Raw genomic sequence first — 24,901 nt, forward strand, 5'->3', positions numbered from 1 at the left:
CCACCACGTATGTTTTTCACCTTGACATTGTTTGTGTATTTCGGCTATTACTGACAACATACAGAGTAACGTACTTCCTTATAGCCAGTTTATTATGAAAAATTACATTGTTTTTGAGACAATGAGATAGGACATAAAACCCAAAAAAGTAAGAATTCACTGTTCAAAGAAACAATCCAGATATAATTTCCAATTATATTTGGATGTGACGTACTCCTCTTGTTTCCTAATTATCATTTAAATATAAAATGAATATTAAAATTAAAAATCTATTAGCTAAACGTACGGATACATAGTCCATCAAATCGGTATAACAAAGACTTATGACGTCGATTATAAACATTTTATATTTAACCTAATTTAATAAATTGCCTACAACATACGTAAGACTCCTACATCATTCAGCTAATGTCCTAGCAGTGGTGACGTAAACGCTATCATACGTGACGCCTCACACGATACAACTCGTTAACATTATCACAGTCACGTGCTTACAAATGATTCACAATATTTTTACGACGCTCGACGCATAGTATAAGAGATAAAAATAAAACTAATTAGACCACTTCATTCATGATCACATTTTAATCGCATCGTTTCGAATATACTATTTTTATTTAATTAATTCGATAACGTCAGCAAAGCTTTCATCTATTTTAACTACGGATCCGAGGTCGAATGACTAAAATAAAAATCGAATTGCAAAATACAAGTAAAAGAGATTAATTCCATTGGATTCTATGTCCGTTTTACGTATTTAAGACATATTGTGACGTTTATTTTATAAGTTATTACGTAGATGATAGTGGTATATCATACTTCAAACAGTTGAAGTAAGCCACGCTAGACGTAAATGTGGGTTGAATAGATTTTTTTTGTTTTGCCTTTTCGGTCAATACGTAACTAAAACTATCACTTTTTTTGCAATTCTCAGATCCCATACACACCTTCCGTTCATATATTACGTCTAGTCTACCCGACTAGCAATCTCAACCAGTTTGTAACCAAACGTAGCAAGGCTTGAGACACGCCCACGTTACACCTGCGCCGGCGAGGACACGAGGCCTCGATTATTACGGACCAAGTCACCGCTCGCTACATTGATACAAGTCACGCAATGTTTACTACCATAATGGCTATGTTATTCTTTATGTTTACATATTTTTTATATGAAAGTGGTTACGGATTGATATTATACAGTTTCTGCTTTGCAACCAAATATGAGACATTTAATGCATGTAAAGTATAAAAACTGCATTTGCTCCGTTGTCATATTGCAGTATATTATAGACCGAAATCGTTTACCGAAGTTTTAAACGAACATCTTTACTACTAAAGAGGAAAGATTTGTATTTTTGTATGCATTGAAATAACATAAATACTGGGCCGATTTTAATAATTTCACCATTAAAACTAAGTTATCAACAAGGTTGAGTTTTTGATGTTTTTTTTTATTTCACAAGGACGAAGTCACGAACAACAGCTTGTTTAAAATAATTTTTTATGGTATATTATTTCAGTATCCATCTTGTATACTTTAAATAAGCAATCATCACATTCCATCCTCACCGCACCGCACTACTCTAGAATCAGAGTAAATATTAAAATCTTTATACTTTGATGTGGTATCATATAAAAAGAAAAGAGGTATTTTACAGCTGGCTCTTTTCAAACACAGATCGTAAACTGCGTAATGACTGCCATTATAAAACTAGTCGAATTTGCATAAGCCTCGTTAAACATTGTTTTGACGTCGAGATTTTAAATTCTATTATTTATTTACTTTGTAAAATCTGTAATGACAACCAAATTACAAGTGATTGTTAGTCAGAGTTTTCATTTTCTATGTATGGCTATGAAAACATAGAATATTTGATTTATTACAATGTAATTAGCAAAACAATTTCCAAATTCATCAAAAATGATTGTTGTCTCTACCAGAGACCAACACATTGCAAACATAACCTATTAGTCAGACATAATAGACAAAACAAAGCCTTTTAACTTAATTAGGAGACTTTTATAATAATACAAGCTGTTGCCCGCAACTTGTGTACTCCAGACTTTGTTTTATATTTGTGCCAAATTTCAATAAGATATGTTGAACCGTTGCAGAATGATCGAGTAAACATTAAAAAGCTAAATTAATGAATCCCACGGGAACCGTAACTATTCCCGGAATAAAAAGTAGCCTATGTATTCTTCCCGACTATGTTCTATATCTGTGCCAAATTTCATGGAGATCCGTTCAGCCGTTTAGGCTACAAACGCTAACAAACATCCATCCATCCATCCATCTATCAATCCATCCATCCATCTAAACTTTCGCATTTATAATATTAGTAAGAAGTAAGATTATAAAAGTAATAATTTATAATACAACATTCATATATAACTAAACTAAACGAAACCATAGCATTAAAAAAATATTGTCAGCCAATTCCAAACGACCTACTTTAACATTGACTGTGTTAACGCAGTTAAGTTACACTTAGTACGTAACTTAGAGATCAGCAAATCTGAGTAGCGTACATATACTACATAAGACATTATCATTGACTAGCTGTTCTTCGCGTCTTTAATAAAAAAAAATTGCTTATGTTAACTAACAGATAAATTACCTTTCTAACGGTAAATTTTTAAATCGGCCCAGTAGTTTTTAAGTTATTTCAATACATACAAAAATACAAATCTTTCCTTTTTATAACATTACTATAGAAGTATAGATTGAAAAATTATTAACACTAAATTTACAAGCTACAAAGATAAAGAAATTCTAAAACATAATTATATACTCTTTAACAGATAACATTTTTAAAGTTAACTGTAGAATGAACTTTGTAACGTATAGAATGGTTTAAAAACATGCTAAATAACAAGAAATGCACAAAACTGAAGCACAAACTACGGGTGTTAACAGCCGGCGATGCCAACGACCTCCATTTTTATGAAGACGTGTAAAAATATTCGTTCGATGTGAGAAACGCTATGCAAATATTCACACTGGCCTTACACTCAAATGAATAAGACAAATAATTTGTCTTATAAATTATAAATTATTTATCTAAACTAACCATTGAAACAATCTGAAATGCTTTGTTGACTCTCAAATAAACTGTACCAACGAATTTCCCGTAGTCACAAGTTGAATTATTTTGTTTCTAGGTTCAAATTTATTTCAATACTAGCTGTTCCCATGCGACTTCATCCGCATAAATTATAAAAAAATCGTTTTATTGTTCACATTTGTCAAATTACAAATGTCAAAATGACTTGACATGATGTCAAACCATGGCAACCTTGTTTCCTTGATGTTGACAACAACTTATGGTCTCTTTCCCACATTAGGGTTTTTATCCAAAATATTTACCCCTAAGTCTAACGACGTGAAAATATATAGCCTAAAGCGTGACGTAAGTATAGGGCTTTTTATTAAAGAAATAGTTATTCGAAAATATGCTGTGATTGCTGACATCTTAGGCAACAAAGAAGTGTGTGTTTACGCTTTATTATAATATAGATAGATAATAGATATAGATATATAGATATTTCAATATCATTAAATTCATAGCAATTTGCAAACAACTTATACTTAATGCGATTCGACAAGTTTACTTACTTTCACTGTCTGAACAAACTTATGTAATTGAGATAAGATATACGAAGCTAGACATCTTAAACTTTGACTTACTATGAGATTTAAACAATTTTTATTAAATACCAGAATATCATTTCACTTCATAAAGCTTTTCTTAAGTAACTATAGATACTTTAAACAAGACTCTTAAGAGTGTGAGGCACACCGGAAAGTAAACTATCGCACAACTGTTTAGTCTAGCTTTGATTTCTATGAGCTCATATGGATGGGACACTACTAGATCTTTAGTTGTGCAACTAAAAAGTTGTATTGGCTGCAAAACAATTGACAAGCGCACAACAATTCTTCGACAGTTTAGTCTAAGGTGTGCGCTCTTAAGATAAAACGCAAAATTACGCTTTGTACTGTTTCGCAAGTCGATAATCACGGTTAAAATTAAACGTTTCCAGTGAAAATATGAAACTGGTGCAAACCTTGCGTGTTCAGTTATGGTCTAAGGTCGACCAGCGTGTCACGTGTGCCTATGATTCACTATCGTCTGTTCTCACGCGCTATTTCATTGTCTCTATACAAAGACTGTTGATGAAATATAACATAAGTTTACATTAACATATTGTAGGTAATTCCAAGTTTAATGAATTAAATGAAGTAATTGTTGTAAACAAAAACATGAAGTAAAATTACTAGTCAAAATGTTGTCTAGGACAGCTAAGTTATACTTGGACACTAGATAGATAAAAATGTTATAAGAAACTATGCCTCATTTTTTTACATTTAGGCTGCTGCCTACCCCCTAACTTTCCCTTCGAGCGAGGCCCATGGAACTAGTTACCAGGACTACAGGACTTGTATCTCGGAAGTAAAGAGAGCTACACATAACATAAACGATCAGTTGTAAACTATAAACCAGACAAGCGATCGGGACGGTCGTGATACTCGTTAAAACTAGAGCTTTTGATGTTGCCGTGTTTACGTCCGCGCAAGCTTCCGCTTTTATAGTTTGGTTTTACGCAACGAGGACTATTTTTTAAAATACGAGTTTTTTTATTCTACTCTTTACATATTTGCTCGGTATATTTTAGTTACGTATTGACCATTTTAGGGTATACGACTACTGTCTTGTTCCTAAATGTATGTAGGCATAATACGAAAATATATATGTTTTTAAATCAAAATTTATGCCTTGAAAGTAAAAGTACTGACAAAGTAAACGTAAATTGAATAAAAGCACGTCCGTTATAAAATTATAACATAATCAGCTTTGAAAGGCTTTCCTCTCAAACTTAAAGAATCGTCTACAAAGCAGAGATTTCAATCGGTTAAGCCGTCGAGCTCGCTTGAGGGCGTTCCGAGTACCGGAGGGCCTGAGGGGAGGGATATAGGGGAAGGGGGGACGTGTCTGAGGTCACGACCTATATACTACATAGTTAAAACCGTTCCCAGCGGAATCAAGTATTCTCTGCGAGATGAAAATGTTCTCAATGCGAGCCAAGTATATTGAAACCTTTTAATAAAATAAACGATGAAAGCATTAAATATTAAATGCAGAACTTTTCTATTCTGTTTATTGTTATTTAACTTTTTTCTCCTCGATATTTACATGTGTCGGTTAGCGACTTAATTTCTCGCCTTTCATTCACATTGAACCCAATCTTTAATTAATTTTAATAAAAAGCTCTGAATGCCCTTATGATACGGAACCTTTGCTAAAATTAATTTTACAGTGGTAGTGCCTGCTTTAACATCTTTGCACGAATGGGCCGGCTAGCCTGGTGTAAGACCACGACCACACAGAAAACAGGCGTGAAGTGGAAGCAATTCCGCGTTTCTTCTGATGAGTGTGGTGCCGGAGTCCTAATTTTAGGATTTGACGGTGGAGGAGACGCATAGGAAGGGGAAATGTCCTCTTTACGTGCGTCTCCTCCGTCAATTAAGGGTAGGCAACGCATCTGCAATTGCGGATGTTCATGGGCAGCGGTCGCTTTCCAGTTCGGTAGATTCAGGTGGCCGCTTGCTCGTTTACCACCTTATATTATAAAAAAAAAACTCACAATATCCATCAAGGACTATTACCACAAGTACATTCAAAATGAAGGAACCAGTTCAAGACGTCAAGTTTCCGACGTCACAAAAGCACTTGACAACAAAGAGACGTCGTGGCAATAAACATCAAGAGCCATTGATTGTCCGTACACGTGCGTCGGATTTGAACAGGCAGAATATTTTTTGTTAACAGGAAAACATCGTATCATTTAGTACCAAATAAACGTAGATCACGTAGATCTGATATAGGAAACATTTAAGGCAATAAATTTACAACAGACAAATTTAAGAGAATACCGCATTTCATCATAAATTGTACTTACTCATACTATAAAAGGAACTTATTATGTCATCCATATTAAATTGCAATATAAAAAACAAATCATGTTATGGTTCATGGTTGGTACACCAAGTAGTGTAAAGGCAGCTTTATATTCCACGTGCGAATTACAAATTGGAATAGAAAATCGCATTCGAACAAAAAAACTTGAATAAAAGCGAAGACGTGTCCTTGGTAACAAGTGGCGTGACGTCACAATGCGCTGGAGCGCGGAAAAAAGCGATGCGAATGCTAAGCGCGTGCTTGAGTATCTGTTCAGATATGGATCGATTTTTTCTCTTCCATGACTCACCGTACTAGAAATACCTTTATATTATTACTTCCAAAAGAAAACGAAATAACCCTCATTTAATTTTAACACTGTAACACTTAAGAAAAATAATTTCTCTTTAAATGTCTAGGGAGGTGGCTAGAAAAATCGATGCTACTCGGAGCACATTTACAGCATGTTTTCAATAGTTCAATTTCTTTATTTAGTTAGGCATATTTGTATATAAAACCCCGAGTCCGATAATAAAATCATTTCGCGTCTAGTTATACTCTATCTACAAATTGGCCGTCTGAGTGGGACGGGCGTGTCGCAGCCTAGATCTAAATTATGTCATCCGACGTTTGAGGCGCCGTCTCCGGGACTGTAAGGGCTATTACAGCGATGCGGGCGGGGCGGATATGAAGGCATTACGCTGGTTTCACACGAGGGAAGAACAGAGAGTACACTGCAGTACTGTTATTACTTGAACCTGTGTCACTACTCTCATGGCGTGGGCATACAAAAAATAGCAGTAGTACCCTGTCATACTGCTCGCCAGTTCTGGCCTTCGTGTGAAACTAGCATTACTCTGGTAACCCATCCCCGTTCGTTATTACCGCGTAGAGGCTTTGCGTGACTTTCATATTACAAAAGATTACATTGCTTTAAGCTTTAATTTATCATGTACTCGTATATACGATCTTGATAATATTTATTAAGATAAATAATTTTCTTGTCGATTTCATTTGTGGTTATAAAATAGTTACAAAGGCGAGTATAAAATGATGCCTCAGAAAACCGTTTATGAGAGCACAAAAGAGGTAGTAAGCAGCACGAGAGCGGAAGAGGAAGTCCAATGGTCTGAGGCGAGCGGCCGCGCCACCTGGCGGCATGTAACAACACCGGTTTGTCCACTATTTTTTGTTCAGCCCTTTTAACCTTTGCGGTTGTGAATAAACTATAGTATTAACGTTTTTACTCAATTGTGTATTGTGAAGTGTTTATTCCGGTTAATACCAGTTTGAAACTTTTGTACTCGTTGGATTGGAGCTTTGCCTCCATATCATTTTACATTGTATAATATTTCAGTCCAATCAAGTGTCGATATTGTGATAAGCGAAGCTATAATCATGACGTAATTGATGCTCAAATAATAAACAAAGAATCGTCGCAGTCGACACGCGACTACAGATAAAAACTTGGAACGCGACGGTAGCGAGCCGGGCACGTGTATCACCGCGCCCACCGGAACAAATACTTCCTATTGTTAGAACACACGCATATCATTCTTTCTTTCTCTCTCTGTTTCAATATAAATTACTCTCTTTCCCTCTCTAAATCGTTTTCTCGTTTACTCTTCTAGTCCTCTGATGTCCTGGTACATCTAGTATGATTTTTAAATGTAAATTTACTTATAACAGAACAGTTATCATTAACGTAATCTTTTAATAGACTTTAGAACACTCCATTTATAAAAATAAAGATTTAAAACTATATTTTAAATACAACAGCACTAGTTCTGAGGCCATTCATCCGTCTGATTCGATATAATACAATCAATCGAAGGTCTGGTCCCCGGAAACGGCGTCGTGAATATAAATTGGCGTGTCGTATGCGTTCCGATCTCGCCTCTAGATGTGACGACGGGAATAGACTGTAAGATAAAATTGCGACCGCTTTTATAGATCTTTAAATACACAAGAACGAGGTAGCCGTGTTATTTAGCTGTGGTTTTTACGTAAGTGTACATTTATAACATTAGAAGAAATGTAAACAATGTGGTATGACCTCTTTGTAAAGTGATAGAAAAAGCTGGACACTTAAATTAAATGACAGTACACTAAATATTATATGTAAAACTCCAACTTTGCGAAAGTTATATGCATATGTGCAATAATAAGCTAACTGCGAAATTTCCTTATTTGCTGTTTAGGGTTACAATTCCCTAAACCATCGGATGTCGTATATAATGTAAAAGCAGTTATATACGCCCGAATGTGCGCAGCAAACAACGAAACAATAACAAGTGGACCGTTAAAAGGTGTGAAGATGTCACTAAGAAGGAAATGAACACTCGGGCCCATCCGGCGGACAAATTGACGCCACTGATTACCGCCTCCTCTCGGTCGGTCACCGGTCAGGTGTCCCAAATCTTTTCATTGTCACAACCGTCTAAGATACCTGATAAACAATCAAATTATGCGAACTCGGACCGAAATAAGTGTGCCATATCGGTCGCATTCCAGCCAATTATAAATGTGCTTGCGCCCCAACGAGTGAGACGTTCGGAATTGACAGCGCGACGAACGCAATTCAAATCTGTGACGATGCGATCACCATTTATCGTACCAACTCGGTCACACTTTACGACGAGCTACTTTAAATTTTATTACCATGGAAGAGGGTTCCATTTCGATTCGGATTTAAATAGAGAGTAATATTTTCGAGACACGTCAAAACCGACTTTATGGGATTGGATTAAAGTTCAAAATTACACAAATGGGTTCCGAATACAAGCTGGGAAGGTAGCTCCGGCAATTTGCCTATTGCTCTGCGCAATTATTGCCCCCCGCGCTCATTACTGAATTAAGGCGAGAGCGACAGTATATTTGGTGACGCCTCTGGCTTGCTGAATCAAAAGGATGTTTTATGTAACCGGTTGTTACCTGTCACTTCCCATCAATGGACCCTAAAGTTTTACTTCCTCATTACTGAATACTGTTTCATAAAATTCCCATTTCTGTTTTAAAATAAACAAATCTACTTACTTCCCCAAATCTCAATAACTAAGAACAAAATGCAGTCAAGCGATGCATTTCCATAACGCATTGGTAGCTAATGGGGCGATATTAAGCGATCATTACTGCCGGGTAAAATTAATAAAGCGGCTGAAGCGAGCCAATAAAATTAACAGCGCCAATTCCTGGAGCTATGTTCCACGGGGAACGGAATGAGCTTTAAAATTAATTGCCTGTTATAATAGAGCTAATAGCTTGTGAGATTTAACTTGCGAACAATTCATAAATCAAATTATTTCTTACAATTGATAAATACGAAAATTTAGTAAAAATTAGCGCATTTTCATCACTTATAAGTCTAATATCAAATATAATAGAATTATCAAGTCGGGGCGTGACATTTTCTTCTCCAGTTTGGTTAACATCAGAAAAAACAATAATGTAAGAATACTCACCAGGCATAAAATGAAGCAATGCCGCAGTGATGGGGTACAGGCTGGGACTATAAGTGATGTCGGGGCAGGCGTAGCCCAGCACGGAGACGACGCGGTCCGCGACCGCACGCCCCTTGCGGGTCAGGTGGTAGCCGAGACAGTGCGTCGCCTCCACAAACGGTGGCAGCATGATCGGCTTGTCCGGCAACTCCACTGTACCGAACACCTGGTGTACAAGGAAACAAACACATTAATACAAGTTTCTTTATAGCAGATATTTAAGAAACATTACAAAAAGTTTAGGTTTTATACCAACAGCAGATAAATCTTAATGCCGATCTTCTAAGACTTTAATCGCAAATTGTACAAGACTCATCAACTCAACTCGACTGAGTGTTCCCCCTTCATCAACTTATAAATGACTTAGCTGATTACCGTATGAATTAAACACAAGAATCTCTTCAGAGTAATCTAGGTACCAAATTTCGCATTTCTGAAAAGTTTTATTATAGAATTTTTCCATTCAACGATTGCGAATTGATTGAATAAACACACGCTGTTGACTACCTGACTGTAGACAAATTCGCAAGTGCGCTCGTGATTATCCACTTTGAGCGAGGACGCTGATCCGGCTACGAGCCCCGCTAACTAACCGGCACTAAATAACTAAATCATCCAATTGATTTTAATTTACAATAATATACAACAAACTGAATAACACTATACAAAAACAAAGATATAAATGGTAATATTACTACATTTAGGTTATTCCTTGCCTTGGTATTTAATTAACAAATAAATTATTTAAAAATTTCAAACCTCTTTATTTTGTCATCAATATAAGATATTATTAATGGATAGTCTAAAATCTATATATCAAAAAATACACTTAACTTTAATCAATACTCACTTTAACATAATTAAACTTGATTATATTGCAATCGTAACAAGTTAGTTGAGATATTGCATTATTTGTATGAACAATTATTTGCATTTACAGTCATCATCAAACAGCAGTCTGATCAATATTTTCGACGATAAGGAAACTTGTATTAAAGATACTATTTAATTTCTACAACAAATACGACGCTGAAATAAACGTAACTCGCATTACTTTGAATTTACATCCCATTGTGTACAAACATACATGTACATAGATTAATTAACTAACTGTAGATTATAGCCTGTTTAAAATATATTATTAATGCTGTTTCCACAAATAGGTAGAGAAAGACAACACAAATATTTTTTTTTGCTACAACTTTTGCAAGATGGCTTTTCAACATCTAAAGGACAACAATAATCCATTATAACAATAACATGACACCATACATTATTGGCTTAACCAGTTCTTATCAACTTGTAAGGAGATGACGCTATAACTATCCATTTTATTCGGATGAGGTTGTTTACAGCAAGCAGTGGTAGTAAATAAAAGACAACTGAACGTATCCTCCATCTTCTTTAATGTGTTACTAACTACACTTAATTAAAAAAGACTTACTAACCGATCATTCGAAGCAAGAGTAAACTATATGAACACTATGAGCATGTCCCCTTATAAGCCCTAAAACAAACGCCTGTTCCATCTTCAGCAACCCACTAATAATTCACGTACAAAAGCCAGTAAAACTAACGTACAAGTTCAATGACCGGTAAATCTAAGATAAGGACATTGGAAATATGTTCTATGGCGGAGACGGCACAAAGGTGCAATGACCGTGCACACTGTGCGACTGATACAAGACGAAACACTATGATTTATCAATGGAAATGTATTAAAAGGTTCAAACATAACTACAGCTATGCAGGTGTGTGCTAGGTGAACCCACAGTTGCAAATAGCTGGAGAAAGGGCTGTATCTCGTAGGAAATTGAGAGCATTTTTCAAGTTTGGATAGCATTGTAGCTGCCAGGTTTATATTTAGATGTCAACAGAGCATTTTCACGGACGTATACAATAAAACTCGGTGTAAAGAGGACCATTATTTTGGTCTAATTTAAAAAGATTGTTAATAAATAATGAAGTTTCTGTAAATCTTACATATTACTGAAGAAAAATATTCCCGAAAAATATTAATGATGATGTCTTTTGGTGTGTTCTTTTCATTTGTATAATTAATTTGTCAACCTATATAAGTAATACCTTCAAGAAGTAATATTAAAAACAGTGAAACGGGTTTAAACAGTCATATTAGGTAACACTAGTCACCCCAAAACCATACAAACATTTCGAAGATCAAATTGGTACATTTTACGAGCTATACGATAAGGCTTTTAGTATAGCAACAATTTCACTAAAAGAACCATAAAGTTTTACTGTCGATTTCGACCCAACAGATAAAGTCAAGCATCGAATCGTTTTATTTGCGAAACGAACGTGTCCAAAACATTCCATTACGTGTCCACTATACAGTGGGTGTGGACGTACGCGACTTACACGCGGATTTGCTATTTCCACGTTCACTTCCGAACATGAATAAGCCATTTTATATACGTTTCCTTTTTCATGTCACGAAATGTGACATCATTACGAAATACTGTACAATCTTCATATATTGCCTTAAGGTTGGTATAACACAATGACATTCATATAAATGTAACATTAGAGACATTCTGGTTTGCACTTCAGCCATACCTGGGACAGTATATTACAATTTGTTCACCATATCAGGTTCAGATAAAACCTCCTAAAAAAATTTCCTTGGGGAATAATTTAAGGCAAGTGCAAAACGCTAAAGAAAACCATTCTTTTTCTAAAAAAAAATGTACACATTTTACAACGAATTGTATTTGCCAAAGTGGTTCGGTTACAGAATGTGGGCGTGTTGATTTATAAGCTTGCAAAAATTATCAAGCTCTCTTGTGCCCTCTACCGTTGTTTCGTAAACATCTTCATGAGTTATGTCCTGGCTTCTCTTGTTATGAACTTCGGTTAGTGTATTTTCTTTGATGTTGCCTTTGTCTATGCCAATAAGTTACCAGCAGAGACTGCCAAAATATGCGCGGAATCGAACGTAATGACGCAAATTATAAACAATTGTTACCCATGCATTGTGTACATGCATTCTAACTTAAAATAGATTTGTTGTTATCATCTTTTCAGACCAAAAAAATACTTTTCCACACAGTTTTCTTACGCTGACAGTTTTATATACTTGAGAGCTTTACTCTGAGACCCTTAAAGGTCAGGTTGTTAAAAGGGTAAAGGGTTCCTAACTTTATAAGTACGGGACGAGGGAAAAGGTTGAAAGGTCAACAGGAACAATCCTCTGGTTATTTAAATATTACGCTCCAAGGGATCCGAAGAATAAAAATATATTTTATGAGAAAAAATGCCAAAACATTAACAAAAGAAGTATTATCTATCTCTTGTAATAATGCTACAAAATGAAAATTACAACAGATTCAAAATAGAACATAATAAAAAGGACTTGTCTCTGCCCGCCGTCTGTCACTGTCACCTAGACCCGCGCCCCGCCAGTCGTCCTTCGCTGAGTCAAGGCCGCCACAGAGCAAACACATCGGTTAAAAACAAAACCATCTAAACCAGTTCCACGGCACCATTTGAGACCAATCTTGTTGATGATAAAAACTTTAAAATGGCCGTCAGCGTAAATATTTGAGTTAAATGTTTGAGGAAAGAGCAACATTGAAATGCGTGAGTGAAATGTAAACATGTTTTATAATTACACCGAGTTCTCGTTTTGCTGAATATAATAAACAATAAAAATATCCAGACTACATTGTAGCTGTTATTTAAATTAAATATATTTTAAAGCAAATAAATCATGCTTTGAAAATCCATGCTAATAAGATTTGCTCGCAAGTCTAATAGGATATAGGAGGGCTTTCGACATGTTCGTGTTTATTCCAGTTAGATGTTTGCACAAACAAATGCACTCAGGGCGTGCCTTGATATCGACTCAAATATTTTATGCGTTGTTATTGAAAGCTTTCGACACACGTTCGCTAATAACAACTATAAATTATTGAGATAAACGGCCGCGGCCGAATGGTACAGCGCGAGTTGCAAATACGCAATCGAACGTCCTTGGAATACAAAATACATTTTCACGACTATATTAGACCAATGGTATGGTCTGTATTAAAATTGTTTATATTCCTATTGAACTCACTGCTTTACATCTATGAAGAATAAGTACCAAGGAAAGCACGTAAACTTTTCTTGTGAAACCACGGTTATTACAAAAGTGCGAAGAATCTTTAGCGGCTACACTAACATAGAAGCGCACTTGAATCGTCCGGGTTATAGTCCGGGGCACACCGGGCACAATAGGCACGTGGGCGAAGCGCTAAGGCCCCAATTAGTGCAGAGCCAACCTCGACGCGACCTCTTGCCACCGACAATCAACGGACTAATTCAATAAAATGCTGCAGACAATTACGGAATTGCAAATTTTGTGTAACGATGTTTGTTATGCTTGTTCCTTGTTGTTTATATGTTAATGTTTGCTTTGGCTTTGTGTATATTAAGATTGTGTAAATAGAAAAGTTTCAAAATTTTTACGGATTATCTGTTTCTGCAATTAATATTTGTTACTTTCACACTAGACTAGTTTCTTACTGTAGTAGTTCTTGACTATTTTACCGTGTGCAGTTATTGCTCTATAAAAAATATTATTCAAATAAAAATAGTACTTACATCCATGCATAAAAGAATAAGGTTTACGACAATTGAAACGCGCAATGAACTAAATGCGATTGCAAAATTTGGCCCAAAATAATATTGGATAAGTATTGAAATAAATACGCTGCCGACGTTATACCGCTCGCAAATAAGATCGATGATACTATTTCGGTCGGAGCGAATCCACAAGGCGGATTCCGTCGGAAATAACTCCCCGCTACATACAGCATCACACCAAACGCCTGTAAATCTTTCGCGGCGGCGAGTCGATTGTGAAAAACATTCCGGCCACCTCGACACCAAAGCGTTACGTCACCGGCCAACAAACTGAACTGTAAACAATGGACCGATAACGCCGCTATAAATTTAAATAACAATAAAAATGTACGCATAAGAGATCGAAATATCAAATCGTGAGTGCACTAAAGGTGCGATTTTGCGAGACACGGCAAAGGACAAGTGCAGCGACAGACAGCAGTAGTAATCAGTATTAATTTACATGATACCTATTTCCATATATGCCTACTGCAGTCTGTCTCGTGAAAACGCACCTTAAATGTGTAGAGGTTCTTAGTTTCATAAGCTACTGTTGACTGACAGCTGAATAAACATAACAGGCGTGTCCGAAGATATTTGCATAGTCATATAGTATATTATGAGAAAGTTTATGCATTATACCTATTGCAAGGTATGTATGGTTCTGGACCATTGAACAGATAATCATGCTAATCATATCTTACTATAACTAATTTTATAAATGCGAAAGTTTAGATGCATGGATGGATGTTTGTTAGAGTTTGTAGCCTAAATGGCTGGACGGATTTCTATGAAAATTGGTATAGATGTAGAGGATATTCTGGAAGAACACATACGATACTTACTTTTGTTTTTTTTTAATTCCACGTGGACGGAGTCGCGGGCGAAAGCTAATCGAACATAAACGTTTCATTGAATAATACCTTTTCTAGTTTATTTAGGTAACTGAACAAGTTCGATACATCATGTGAAAAGTTAATATTTGGATACTGTACCTTTTCAATTAAACTCGAATACCTACCCTATTATCTGAATGGCGTTATTATTTTTTAACCATAAGTGAAATTGACGGACATGTTTATTTCGCGGTGGTTAGTTTAACAAATGTTAGCCCAACGGCGATAACGTTATCATTACTGATAGTGAAAATACTAAGTAAATAAGCACAGCAAACACCGTACAAATTAATTGTAGAAGTAAAATTAAATAGTTATTTTAAACCATATTACGGATATAATTATTTTCAGTTGTCTGTAAAGTATACCTACAATAAACAGGTTTTTCGGTACAAATTATTAATTGAACGCATCTATTTGTCTTTTATATCTCCTGACGGATACATCAATATAGTATTAAGACGAGCTCGATCGTGTAGCGACAATTTCCGTATCAATCTAGACTAGTGCAATGTAAACACATATAGATAACCTCCGGTGTTGTTTACCGCGCCTAGCTTGATTGACAGCGCGATATATCGAGATATATTTGACCCGCGGGCTATCTGTACCATTTAAATATAAAGGAACGGACTAGACAAAGAGACGCAGTCATACTAATATGATTGATATGAATAATATAGTTTGGATTGATGGATGTTTGTTTCTATGTATCTCCAAAACGACTTGACGATGTAGAACATAATCCGAAAGAACAATAAGGCTACTTAATATGTTTTTTTAATATCGTGCGGCCAAGAGCTAGTAGCAGTAGCTAGAAATTGTTGTTCGATTTTTTTTATAACAGAGGTGAATGCGCACTTGACTAGTCCTGTCTCTTAAAATTCAAAGTCAGTATCGTGCACTGTTCTGTTGCGTTTATCTACATGTTTGTAGGTCATTTACGTTTATGCACTTCGCAGACACCGTTTATAGTGTTGTTTTATTTATTTTGTAATCGAAACTCTCGCATGAATACATAATATAAGTAACATAAGTTCTAAATACGGCCTCGGTCCAACCAAACGATTTTCTCTAGAGTAAATTATACTGTTTGTGGTTTTATATGAAACCTAAAACAGAATTATCATATAAACTGTTTAAGATTTGACAGCTCAACTAAAAACTTCTATATTATAGCAAAATTACGCGCTTATAAAATACGCCAAGAAAATAAACAAAAATTCGGTTATCTGCTGTTGAAAGGATGGAAATATCGAAAGGTCGAGCGGGTCCGGCGCGTGGTCAAACCTGTCCGTGAACGTAAAGGGCTCGATAACATGAACGTCACAAAGACACTGGTAATAATTAAACGATCAAAAAGAAAAATATTGCCTGAAATTATAAGGCTCATCAGAATTGCTGTTTTCATTTTCCTATACTTTAACTAAATTATACAAATATATTCATAGCGTAGTTTTTCTAATCCATACGGTGGAATGCTCAAACGATTCTTAACCACTACGCTTTGTAAACGTCGCTTACAATCTATCAGACGTCGAAATTTTGATGAATTAGGAGTTGAAGAAGCTGTTAAATATTTAATGTCGTTTCACTGTTCGGCCGAATTCATGTCTTTTATGATGCAAAATCATCGGCAACAATCAGTTCGATTTCATGTGTTCTTTGCTATTTACTTGATACTTTTATTGCTATTTTTACTTTTGTATTTATATATTGTTGCAATAACGTATTATAGATAGATGGATTGTATATCTCCTTGCGTAACCCGACATACTTCAGGGCTAATTGCACAATCATTGCGGAGAAATGTCTCAAACACTTGACGACCGCGTTACATTGTACCGCATCTGGTTCAGACGTAAATGGCAAGAGAATTGCTAATGGTACATTAGTTAAAGTTGATTCTAATACCATCGAACCTTTTATATAATTGCGTTTAAATTTTGCATCAAAATATATCAAAGGCCGATAACACAGCTATGATTCTTTTAGTATTACGAATGTTAAAAGTGTCGATTTTCTATTGTTTTGAACGGTCGTGTGTCCCATTCAATCATATAAAAAAAAAAAACATTTGAATTATACCTATGTATTGTTGATACACTTTTAAGGTAAAGATATTGTCACCACCGAAAGAACATTTGTCCTGACTCTAAAAGCATGTTATGTTATAAAACTATATTTACAGCATACTTTGATACTGAAATATTTATCAAGCGAAGACTCAGCTCTAACCAAACCAATCAAGTCATTGTAATATTATTTAATTCAACTTAAAATACAACTGTTACTGTGTGAGGAAAGACACGTCTCGGTGGTGTCAATATTTATAATGATTTGATAAGCACATGCTATAAATTGTGGGTATTAGGAGATCACTGTGCAAATAAACAAAAATGTTATAAAATCTACGATAAGATAGTGATGATGCGAATACCGCATTGTCACATATTACTAGCTAACTATTTAAAAAAGTAGCCTATGTGTTCTTCCAAACTGTCCTCTACATCTATGTCAAATTTCATCGAGATCCGTTCAGCAGTTTAGGCTATAAACTCTTACAAACACACATCCATCGACCTAAACTTTCGCATTTATGACATTAGTCAGATTTACGTATAAATGAGTAACATTCTTCTTATTTTTGGTTAAAATTGTCACCAAGCTTACAAAGAAACAACCAAAACGAGCTCAAGCACAAACTACAGATTTAATATTGTAGCGACAACGAATAAGCCGGCATTAATTAAGCCGGCTGAGCGGAGCTTTTAATTACGGAACGTTACTACAAATTGGTGCACTAACGAGCACGTGCGCGGTAATTATTTAATATCAACATAACCTCCGATAGCTAATAAAGAGAGGAAATATTTACTTCTTTTTTAAAACATAAATAAATACTCATTAGTTATACTACAATGCTTTTTTATCATTTTCTTTGTTTTACAATAAACTATAGCTTTACATGAAATCTATGCAGGTTGAAAGTTGAAATACTTGAGACACGTATTTGCCGCGATAGATTACCTTATAACCAACACTAATGTAGACAAAAAAAAAATATACTAATTATTGATTACTGTGGCTAAAACTTAGAGTAGGCTCCAATGGCGACGTATAGAGAGCTGAAGATGATGACGAAGATGATGAGGGCAGAGCTATTTAAGAAAAGAAAAATCGCAAATCAATAATCGATATCAGACAATTTTCGGACGTACGTGACAAATAATTATGAACCCTTTCTGAGTACGTGATAAAGGTACAATGATGAATTGACCTAGGTTGCAACAAAATGTACTTGAGGCAATGAACGCGGACGTGAGACAAAAATTGGCAAAGCATGACAAATCACAAAGATGCCAAAAGTTAATCCGATAGTCGGTATACAAGTGCTGTAATTAATTTATTATCAAACATAACTAACTTCCTTTAATGAATTCTACTGGCAAGTAATTTTTTATTCAAAACAGTCTTACTTCCTAGCTAAAATGGACACTATAGAAATCACGCCTCATCTACAATTTACACTACTAATCATAGAGGCGTGAACTAAAACATCTGATTTCTCTTTCATTAAAAAATATTTAGGTAATAAATGGCACGAAATTATAAAAAAAAATGACGTCTTATTTCTCGTAATAAGCAAGACTTATACGGAATGATACAGCATTCGTTATAAAACTGGGCTAACTACCCAACATTCTTTAAGTCGATATCAAAATCGTTGATTTCTTTTAATTGCATTACAGAATTTACACCAATGAAGTAATAACAATCACGTAAAAAGGTACTTATTTAAATTATAACGCAATTAATTTTACGTTGTGTAATTTTCTGTGAACTCTTGCCGTATTAAAAACATCATTGTCTCTGTCATTTCAAAAAGAATGAGAGAGATGAAAATTATTTTAAAACAAATGACAGTAGACTCGACAAGATATATGGTTAAATTAACAAACACCGCCACACAAAATGATATAAAACCACTATCAGCAATAAAACACCTGTCGCTACTATAGACTACTCTTGGACTATAACACTGCGGTTATGCACAATGCACACATATTACGCGCTCGTTTGCGTTTAGCACTACTTTAAACGTTGCGGTTGACTTGCAAAATAATTTACGATTATCTTATCTATCTACATATTCAGAGCTATTGGGGACGAATTGTGCATTTAAAGGTCACTTACAAGAATATTCATCGAATTCAGGCAAAACTTAAAAGCGAAATTTATCAATCATATATCATAAACAAACTAGCTATTCCTGTGCGGCTTCATGCGCGTGAAATTAAGAAAAAATAATTTTAATGTTCACATTTATGAAATGTCAAAATTTAAATGCATAAATAATAACCTTGGTTCCTTGATGTTGGCAGCTCGAAGTTTATGGTCTCTTTCCCACATTAGGGTTTTTATCCAATTTATTTACCCCCTAAGTTTAATAGCGTGAAAATATATAGCCTAAAACGTCACGTAAGTGTAGGGCTTTTTATTGAAAAAAAGACCTGCTGCTTTCTTACGCCACAACGAAGTTTGTTTTTACACTTTTTTATATTAAGCATAGAAGTATAGATAGAATTATCGGAGACTAGATTTCGCTCGCGACTCCGTCCGCGTGGGATTAAAAAAACAAAAGTGAGTAGCCTATATGTTCTTCTAGACTATCCTCTACATCTATACCAAATTTCATCTAAATCCGTTTAGTCGTTTAGGCTACAAACTATAACAAACATCCATCCATCTAAACTTTCGCATTTATGATATTAGTATGAAGTATGATAGTACTCTTTGAATATACAATCGCATACATTTCAAATTATTTAGGACCATTTATCCGTCAGACGGTACGCAGATATCTTGCACTTACCAACGCAATTGCACATAAAACTGATTGAATTGCAAATGACAACCGTGTCTGTAGGCTCAAGCGTCAATAGCGCACAATCCACGCGTTTTGCGTAAAAACATTAGGCTTAGGCGATTTCAATAAAGTCTTCGTCCTTGTTTTATTTATATCGTCTAGACATGATATATTGAAAAAGGATTTAAGGTAAAGTGATACTGGACGTGAATACGAATTATCGTATCACTTTTTCTGGAAAGTCGGAATATTTTCTCGGTAATGTCTCATGTGTTATGAAATACTTTCTACAAAAGCCAGGTCTTATCATATCTTATCTATTAACTACTATAAACAAGAAAACAAAAAGAATTACGATAAGGTTATTTCGATGTACAAGTTGAAAATATCCTAATTCCCTTCATACCCTTTTTAGTACAAATTAAGATAAATTTATATAGATTTTCGATATTAAGCATACAAAACTAACTAGCATCAACTTAAATAAATTAAGGAGTATCGAAGACCAAGTGCATCAAGAAGAGAAAAGTCTTCATCAAAGATATAACATGCTCAATATACCCTGCTCCCCTCTTTCGATAATTTTCTATCCCCTCCCTCCACACTCTCCCCAACTTGTGACTTACTCACCTGACAGACGAGGACGTAATCGATGCGTGAAATCTTTCTCAAATTCGACAACTGATAATAAAAGCAAATTAAACTAAATGTAACGCTGAAAAGCACAAGTGAGTCACGCTTCGTAACATTTGAGTATACATTTTACTTTAGATTTTAGAGTTACTAGAACATTCTTGAAACGATAACAGGATCAGTAAATAAACGACACCACAACAACATAGTTGCATTTGCGTGGGTTTGGAATTCACAAATTTCATATTACAGCTATGACTTTGTTTGTACAAACTTATTATTGTGTACTTTTTAATTTTAACTTTATTCGTAGTCTATTGGAATAATTTAATGCCAACGTAAAGTGTTTACTAATTTAATATCTTAGACAATCTGATAAGATATTTATATCACGTCAGGCGAGATAATGTAGGATATTTTAGACAAGCGTCTGTTTTGAACTTGAATTTTTTGCATAGTTGCTTTTAGTAGTGAAAAATACGACACTTTAGGATGGTGGTTTAAGGAATCATAACCATCTTCTTGAAGGCAATGACACCTTCTAGGTAACCAAGTTCTGGAATAGTTTTGAAGCACAAGAAACAATTTTTAATGGTTTTTTTATAAGAGAAGGGGACAAACGAGCGGCGGGAACATAGAGGTGGTCAACGACGCCCATGGACATCCGCAACACCTGAGGAACTACAGTGGTGGTGTTTCGTTTGTATCTATTGATATACATTTAGACAGTGGCAGTACTGAGCGTAAGGTGTGCACGTGACTACCGTGTACCAGAGATGAGGTGAGAAAGCAAAGTGAGCTGCTATTTTTGGACTTGGCTCGCGGCCACCGCGCGCCCCGTTACCTATGTAAGACAATTAATGCCTTCTGGGATTTTTGTAAAATGGCCGACGGTATTTCAGTTTTAATGTCAAATTTGGTGCCAAGACCGAGAATAGCCCTACAACGAGCTGACGAGTGCGATAATTACGAAAATGTGACGAAACGACAACAACCCAACGAAACGTACTCAACAAAGTATTATCTTTTCTTACCAAATAGATGGTTATATTTAGGATATGGATCAACGCATTGGCATCTTTATATCTACTGCTTTGGCAGCTTTTGTGTTAGTTAAACGTAAATAAAATACAAAGCCAAAACATTAATCTTTAGTAAGAAACGTAAACAAATCAAAATTAATTATTGAAACTGTTTTGAATTGTTATCAAACAATTGCGCAGAATACTTTACATAGATGGTTTATCTTAATGCTCTCTTTTACTTACAAAAACGCATTATCAAATATAATTTACGACCCTACCTTGTAAGTTAAGATTAGTTACATTTTCGTCTCTGACGTATATTACGATCGATGGAAATGAAAACCGATTGCTCTAGGTCAAGCTGTAGGGAAAACATATCGAGTCATCGCGTCCGCATACAGATGGGGGAGAGAGGGGGAGATAATTATAGATCGGTCACCACTAATCTCTATGAAGTGATGACTGACATTGAAACGGCATAGATTCTTCTAGAAGTATTAAATAACTAACTTGTGCTCGCGACTCCGTCCGCGTGGAATTAAAAAAAAAACAAAAGTAAGTAGCCTATGTGTTCTTCCAGACTATCCTCTACAACTGTACCAAATTTCACCGAAATCCGTTCAGTCGTTTAAGCTACGAACTCTAACAAACATCCATCCATCCATCTAAACTTTTACATTTATAATATTAGTTAGAAGTTAGATAAGGCTAAAGTTATCACACCGTACATTTATAAATTCAGAAAATTATCAAGATCTTAGGAAAATACTTTGATGTGTAAATGTTTTCTATCATGGCAATGAATTTAAAAAGCAAGTAACGGCTGCAATACATGAATGAGTCGTAATCCCCGAAACAATATCATTCGATTACTTTATGTGGTGCTATCAATATGATTTACAATAGAACACAGATAATAGATCAGTAAATAATGCAAGCTTACCAACTGACATTTATGGATTTACAAGATAATCATATTTTTTACATACAAAACAAGAAATTTTACAATGCATTTTTATCATATCCGTAAACTAAGAAGTTTTGTTTACGAAACAACAGAAATATTTTAAAAGACCTTAAAGGTATTAAAAACATAAGAGTCTATAGAGTTATACAGAAAAATATAACCGAAAAAAAATCCAACCGCGATAGACACAGTCATCGTATCAAAGACGTTATAATTACATTACACGACAAATCAAATTAAACTAAAAATAAAGTGTAAATTAGAACCGGCTGCGTTGAAAGTGAATTCATCAAAAAGAGATTTAGCAAAGGCCCGGGTTCAATTAAAGCCGCGCCGCGCCACGCCGGACTAATCGGATTGCTCTAATGGGATTAAGGAATCCGAAGACGCAAAGCGCTCAGTAGCAAGCGGATTTCACTGAATATTTCATTTAATATCATCCTCCTCGTCTTTATTATTACAGAGTAGATTTCAATTATGGAAAATCGGGTATTACAGCTTTACAATCAGATTATTCATCGTAAATATCACGTCTCAAACAAGAAATTGGAAAAACTATTGTATCTTCAAATTCACAAGTATATTTAATCATAAGGAATGGATGTAATAAACTCGAAGGTTGGCACACCGACCATGGAAACTAAACTAAGTGACAACAATTACAAACATGTCAGTATTGTGGTTCACACAGAAATGTTGCGGATGGCACATGGTCGGGCGCGAGGTCAAGGCGCCGCGGCCGTTGGCACAGCAAATCATCTCACGAAAAGATTGAAAGACGAGTGTCCAAATACGATACGACAAAGTCCACATTACAGAACTGCCATTCTAGCGTATTGGATTCGCTTTTTGTGTGATCAAATACTACGAGGGCTGCATACATAAACATACAAAAACAGTATCTTCGGAAGTTAGTGCCGGAATGATCGGAGCAGGAAGCGTGACATCAGCGGACATTGGAGGCGGATATTTTGAGATGTGCATTCCTCTGCCATCGCTTCTCAGAAAACCGGAATATTGGCGAGCGACCGGCGCGTGCCCAACTCTTTGACTCATCCGTAGCGTTCTCATTGTGTTTGTCATCGAGGAGTAGGATAAACAAAATTTGGTCTTGAATATCAGTACAGTTCCGATGTCTATTTTTATTAACATTCACATTAAATGGTTTTTCGTATAACAAAAAGCTCCTCTCTTTTCCTGATCTTAATCCCGGTAGTACTTCATTTTAAACGTAAGATTTATGGACAAATTTAAAGATGAATGTACTGATAGCTTCACCATTTCTATACAATTTATGTCTATATACATATGTACAACAATCATGCGCACAAGCGAAGGTGATCGGGCGTCAGTTGACGGCGTGCCAAGTGCGGGCCGAAATAAAGTACATAATGCACTCGACCGCGGCCGGTGAGAACGCCTCGGGCGGGCATTGGCAATGCGATTTCATCGAACACACTACACTGGTGCAATCCAAGGCGCTTCTCACATACCGAATAGTCTATAAATCAATAAATCAACTTATTCCGTACCATTTGCCAATGAAAATTATAGATGTATATCTTCTCCGATCACATACCAAAACTTATGAAATAAATAAGTTAAGTAACATTTTAGGTCCATCAATTAACTAGTCTTGATTTTAAATATTCTATACTCTATCTCTCACGTATCTTGACCTTTAAACGGGCTGTTTGTTTGTTGATTATTATGTAATTACTCTACCTTTAAGTAATGTATCTAGAACATGCGACGCCTTAACATGACCGAATGTGTAAAGCCAATGGTCTATAAAATGCTTTAACAACAATATACTGAAGTTCTATAAGGGAAAAATTTAAGAACAAAAACATCATTATTATACAATTTAGGGCATTTTACATAAAACCTTCGACGGGTCTAAAACTAGTCGGTGCCATTAGTGTTACCCATAGAGTTGCCCTTTCTTAATCAGATTATTTTAAATGCTATTTGGAACCCTTAAAAAAGTATAATTTTCTCTCTTTTCCTAAGTGAGGAAAGCCGGATGGGAAGTAATTAAATTAGTTTACGTTATGATTATGATAATGACGCCTTCCCCATTGGATGACGCATTTAATACGCTATTCAGTATGTGCGTCAGCCGAATTCTGACATTCAGATTTATTGGATATATGCTTTAAGATTCTCATTAATATCATAAGAAAAACATTGTTAATCATACTAATAACACTTCATACTAATATTATAATTGCGAAAGTTTGGATGGATGGATGTTTCTTAGAGTTTGTAGCCTAAACAGCTGAAAAGATTTCGATGAAATTTGGTACAAATGTAGAGGTTAGTCTGGAAGAACATATAGACTACTTTTGTTTTTTTTAATCCCACGCAGACGAAGTCGCGGGCGAAAGCTAGTATAGCTATAAATGAAAGAAATTTGCA

The 24,901-nt window shown here is 35.3% G+C and overlaps 1 protein-coding gene across 4 annotated transcripts in view; it reads right to left on the minus strand.

The window, feature by feature from the left end:
- The window catches only part of LOC106099605 (TBC1 domain family member 24), a 62,021-nt gene that overhangs the window by 15,415 nt on the left and 21,705 nt on the right, over positions 1 to 24,901 (minus strand). For all 4 annotated transcript variants that reach the window (XM_013278192.1, XM_013278193.1, XM_013278191.1 and 1 more), the window contains exon 4: positions 9,425 to 9,629. In XM_013278192.1, coding sequence (XP_013133646.1) covers positions 9,425 to 9,629 — 205 coding nt within the window. The remainder of the gene's footprint in view (positions 1 to 9,424; positions 9,630 to 24,901) is intronic.

This window comes from Papilio polytes, unplaced genomic scaffold, assembly GCF_000836215.1.
Source record: "Papilio polytes unplaced genomic scaffold, Ppol_1.0 DF824102.1, whole genome shotgun sequence".
NCBI lineage: Eukaryota > Metazoa > Arthropoda > Insecta > Lepidoptera > Papilionidae > Papilio > Papilio polytes.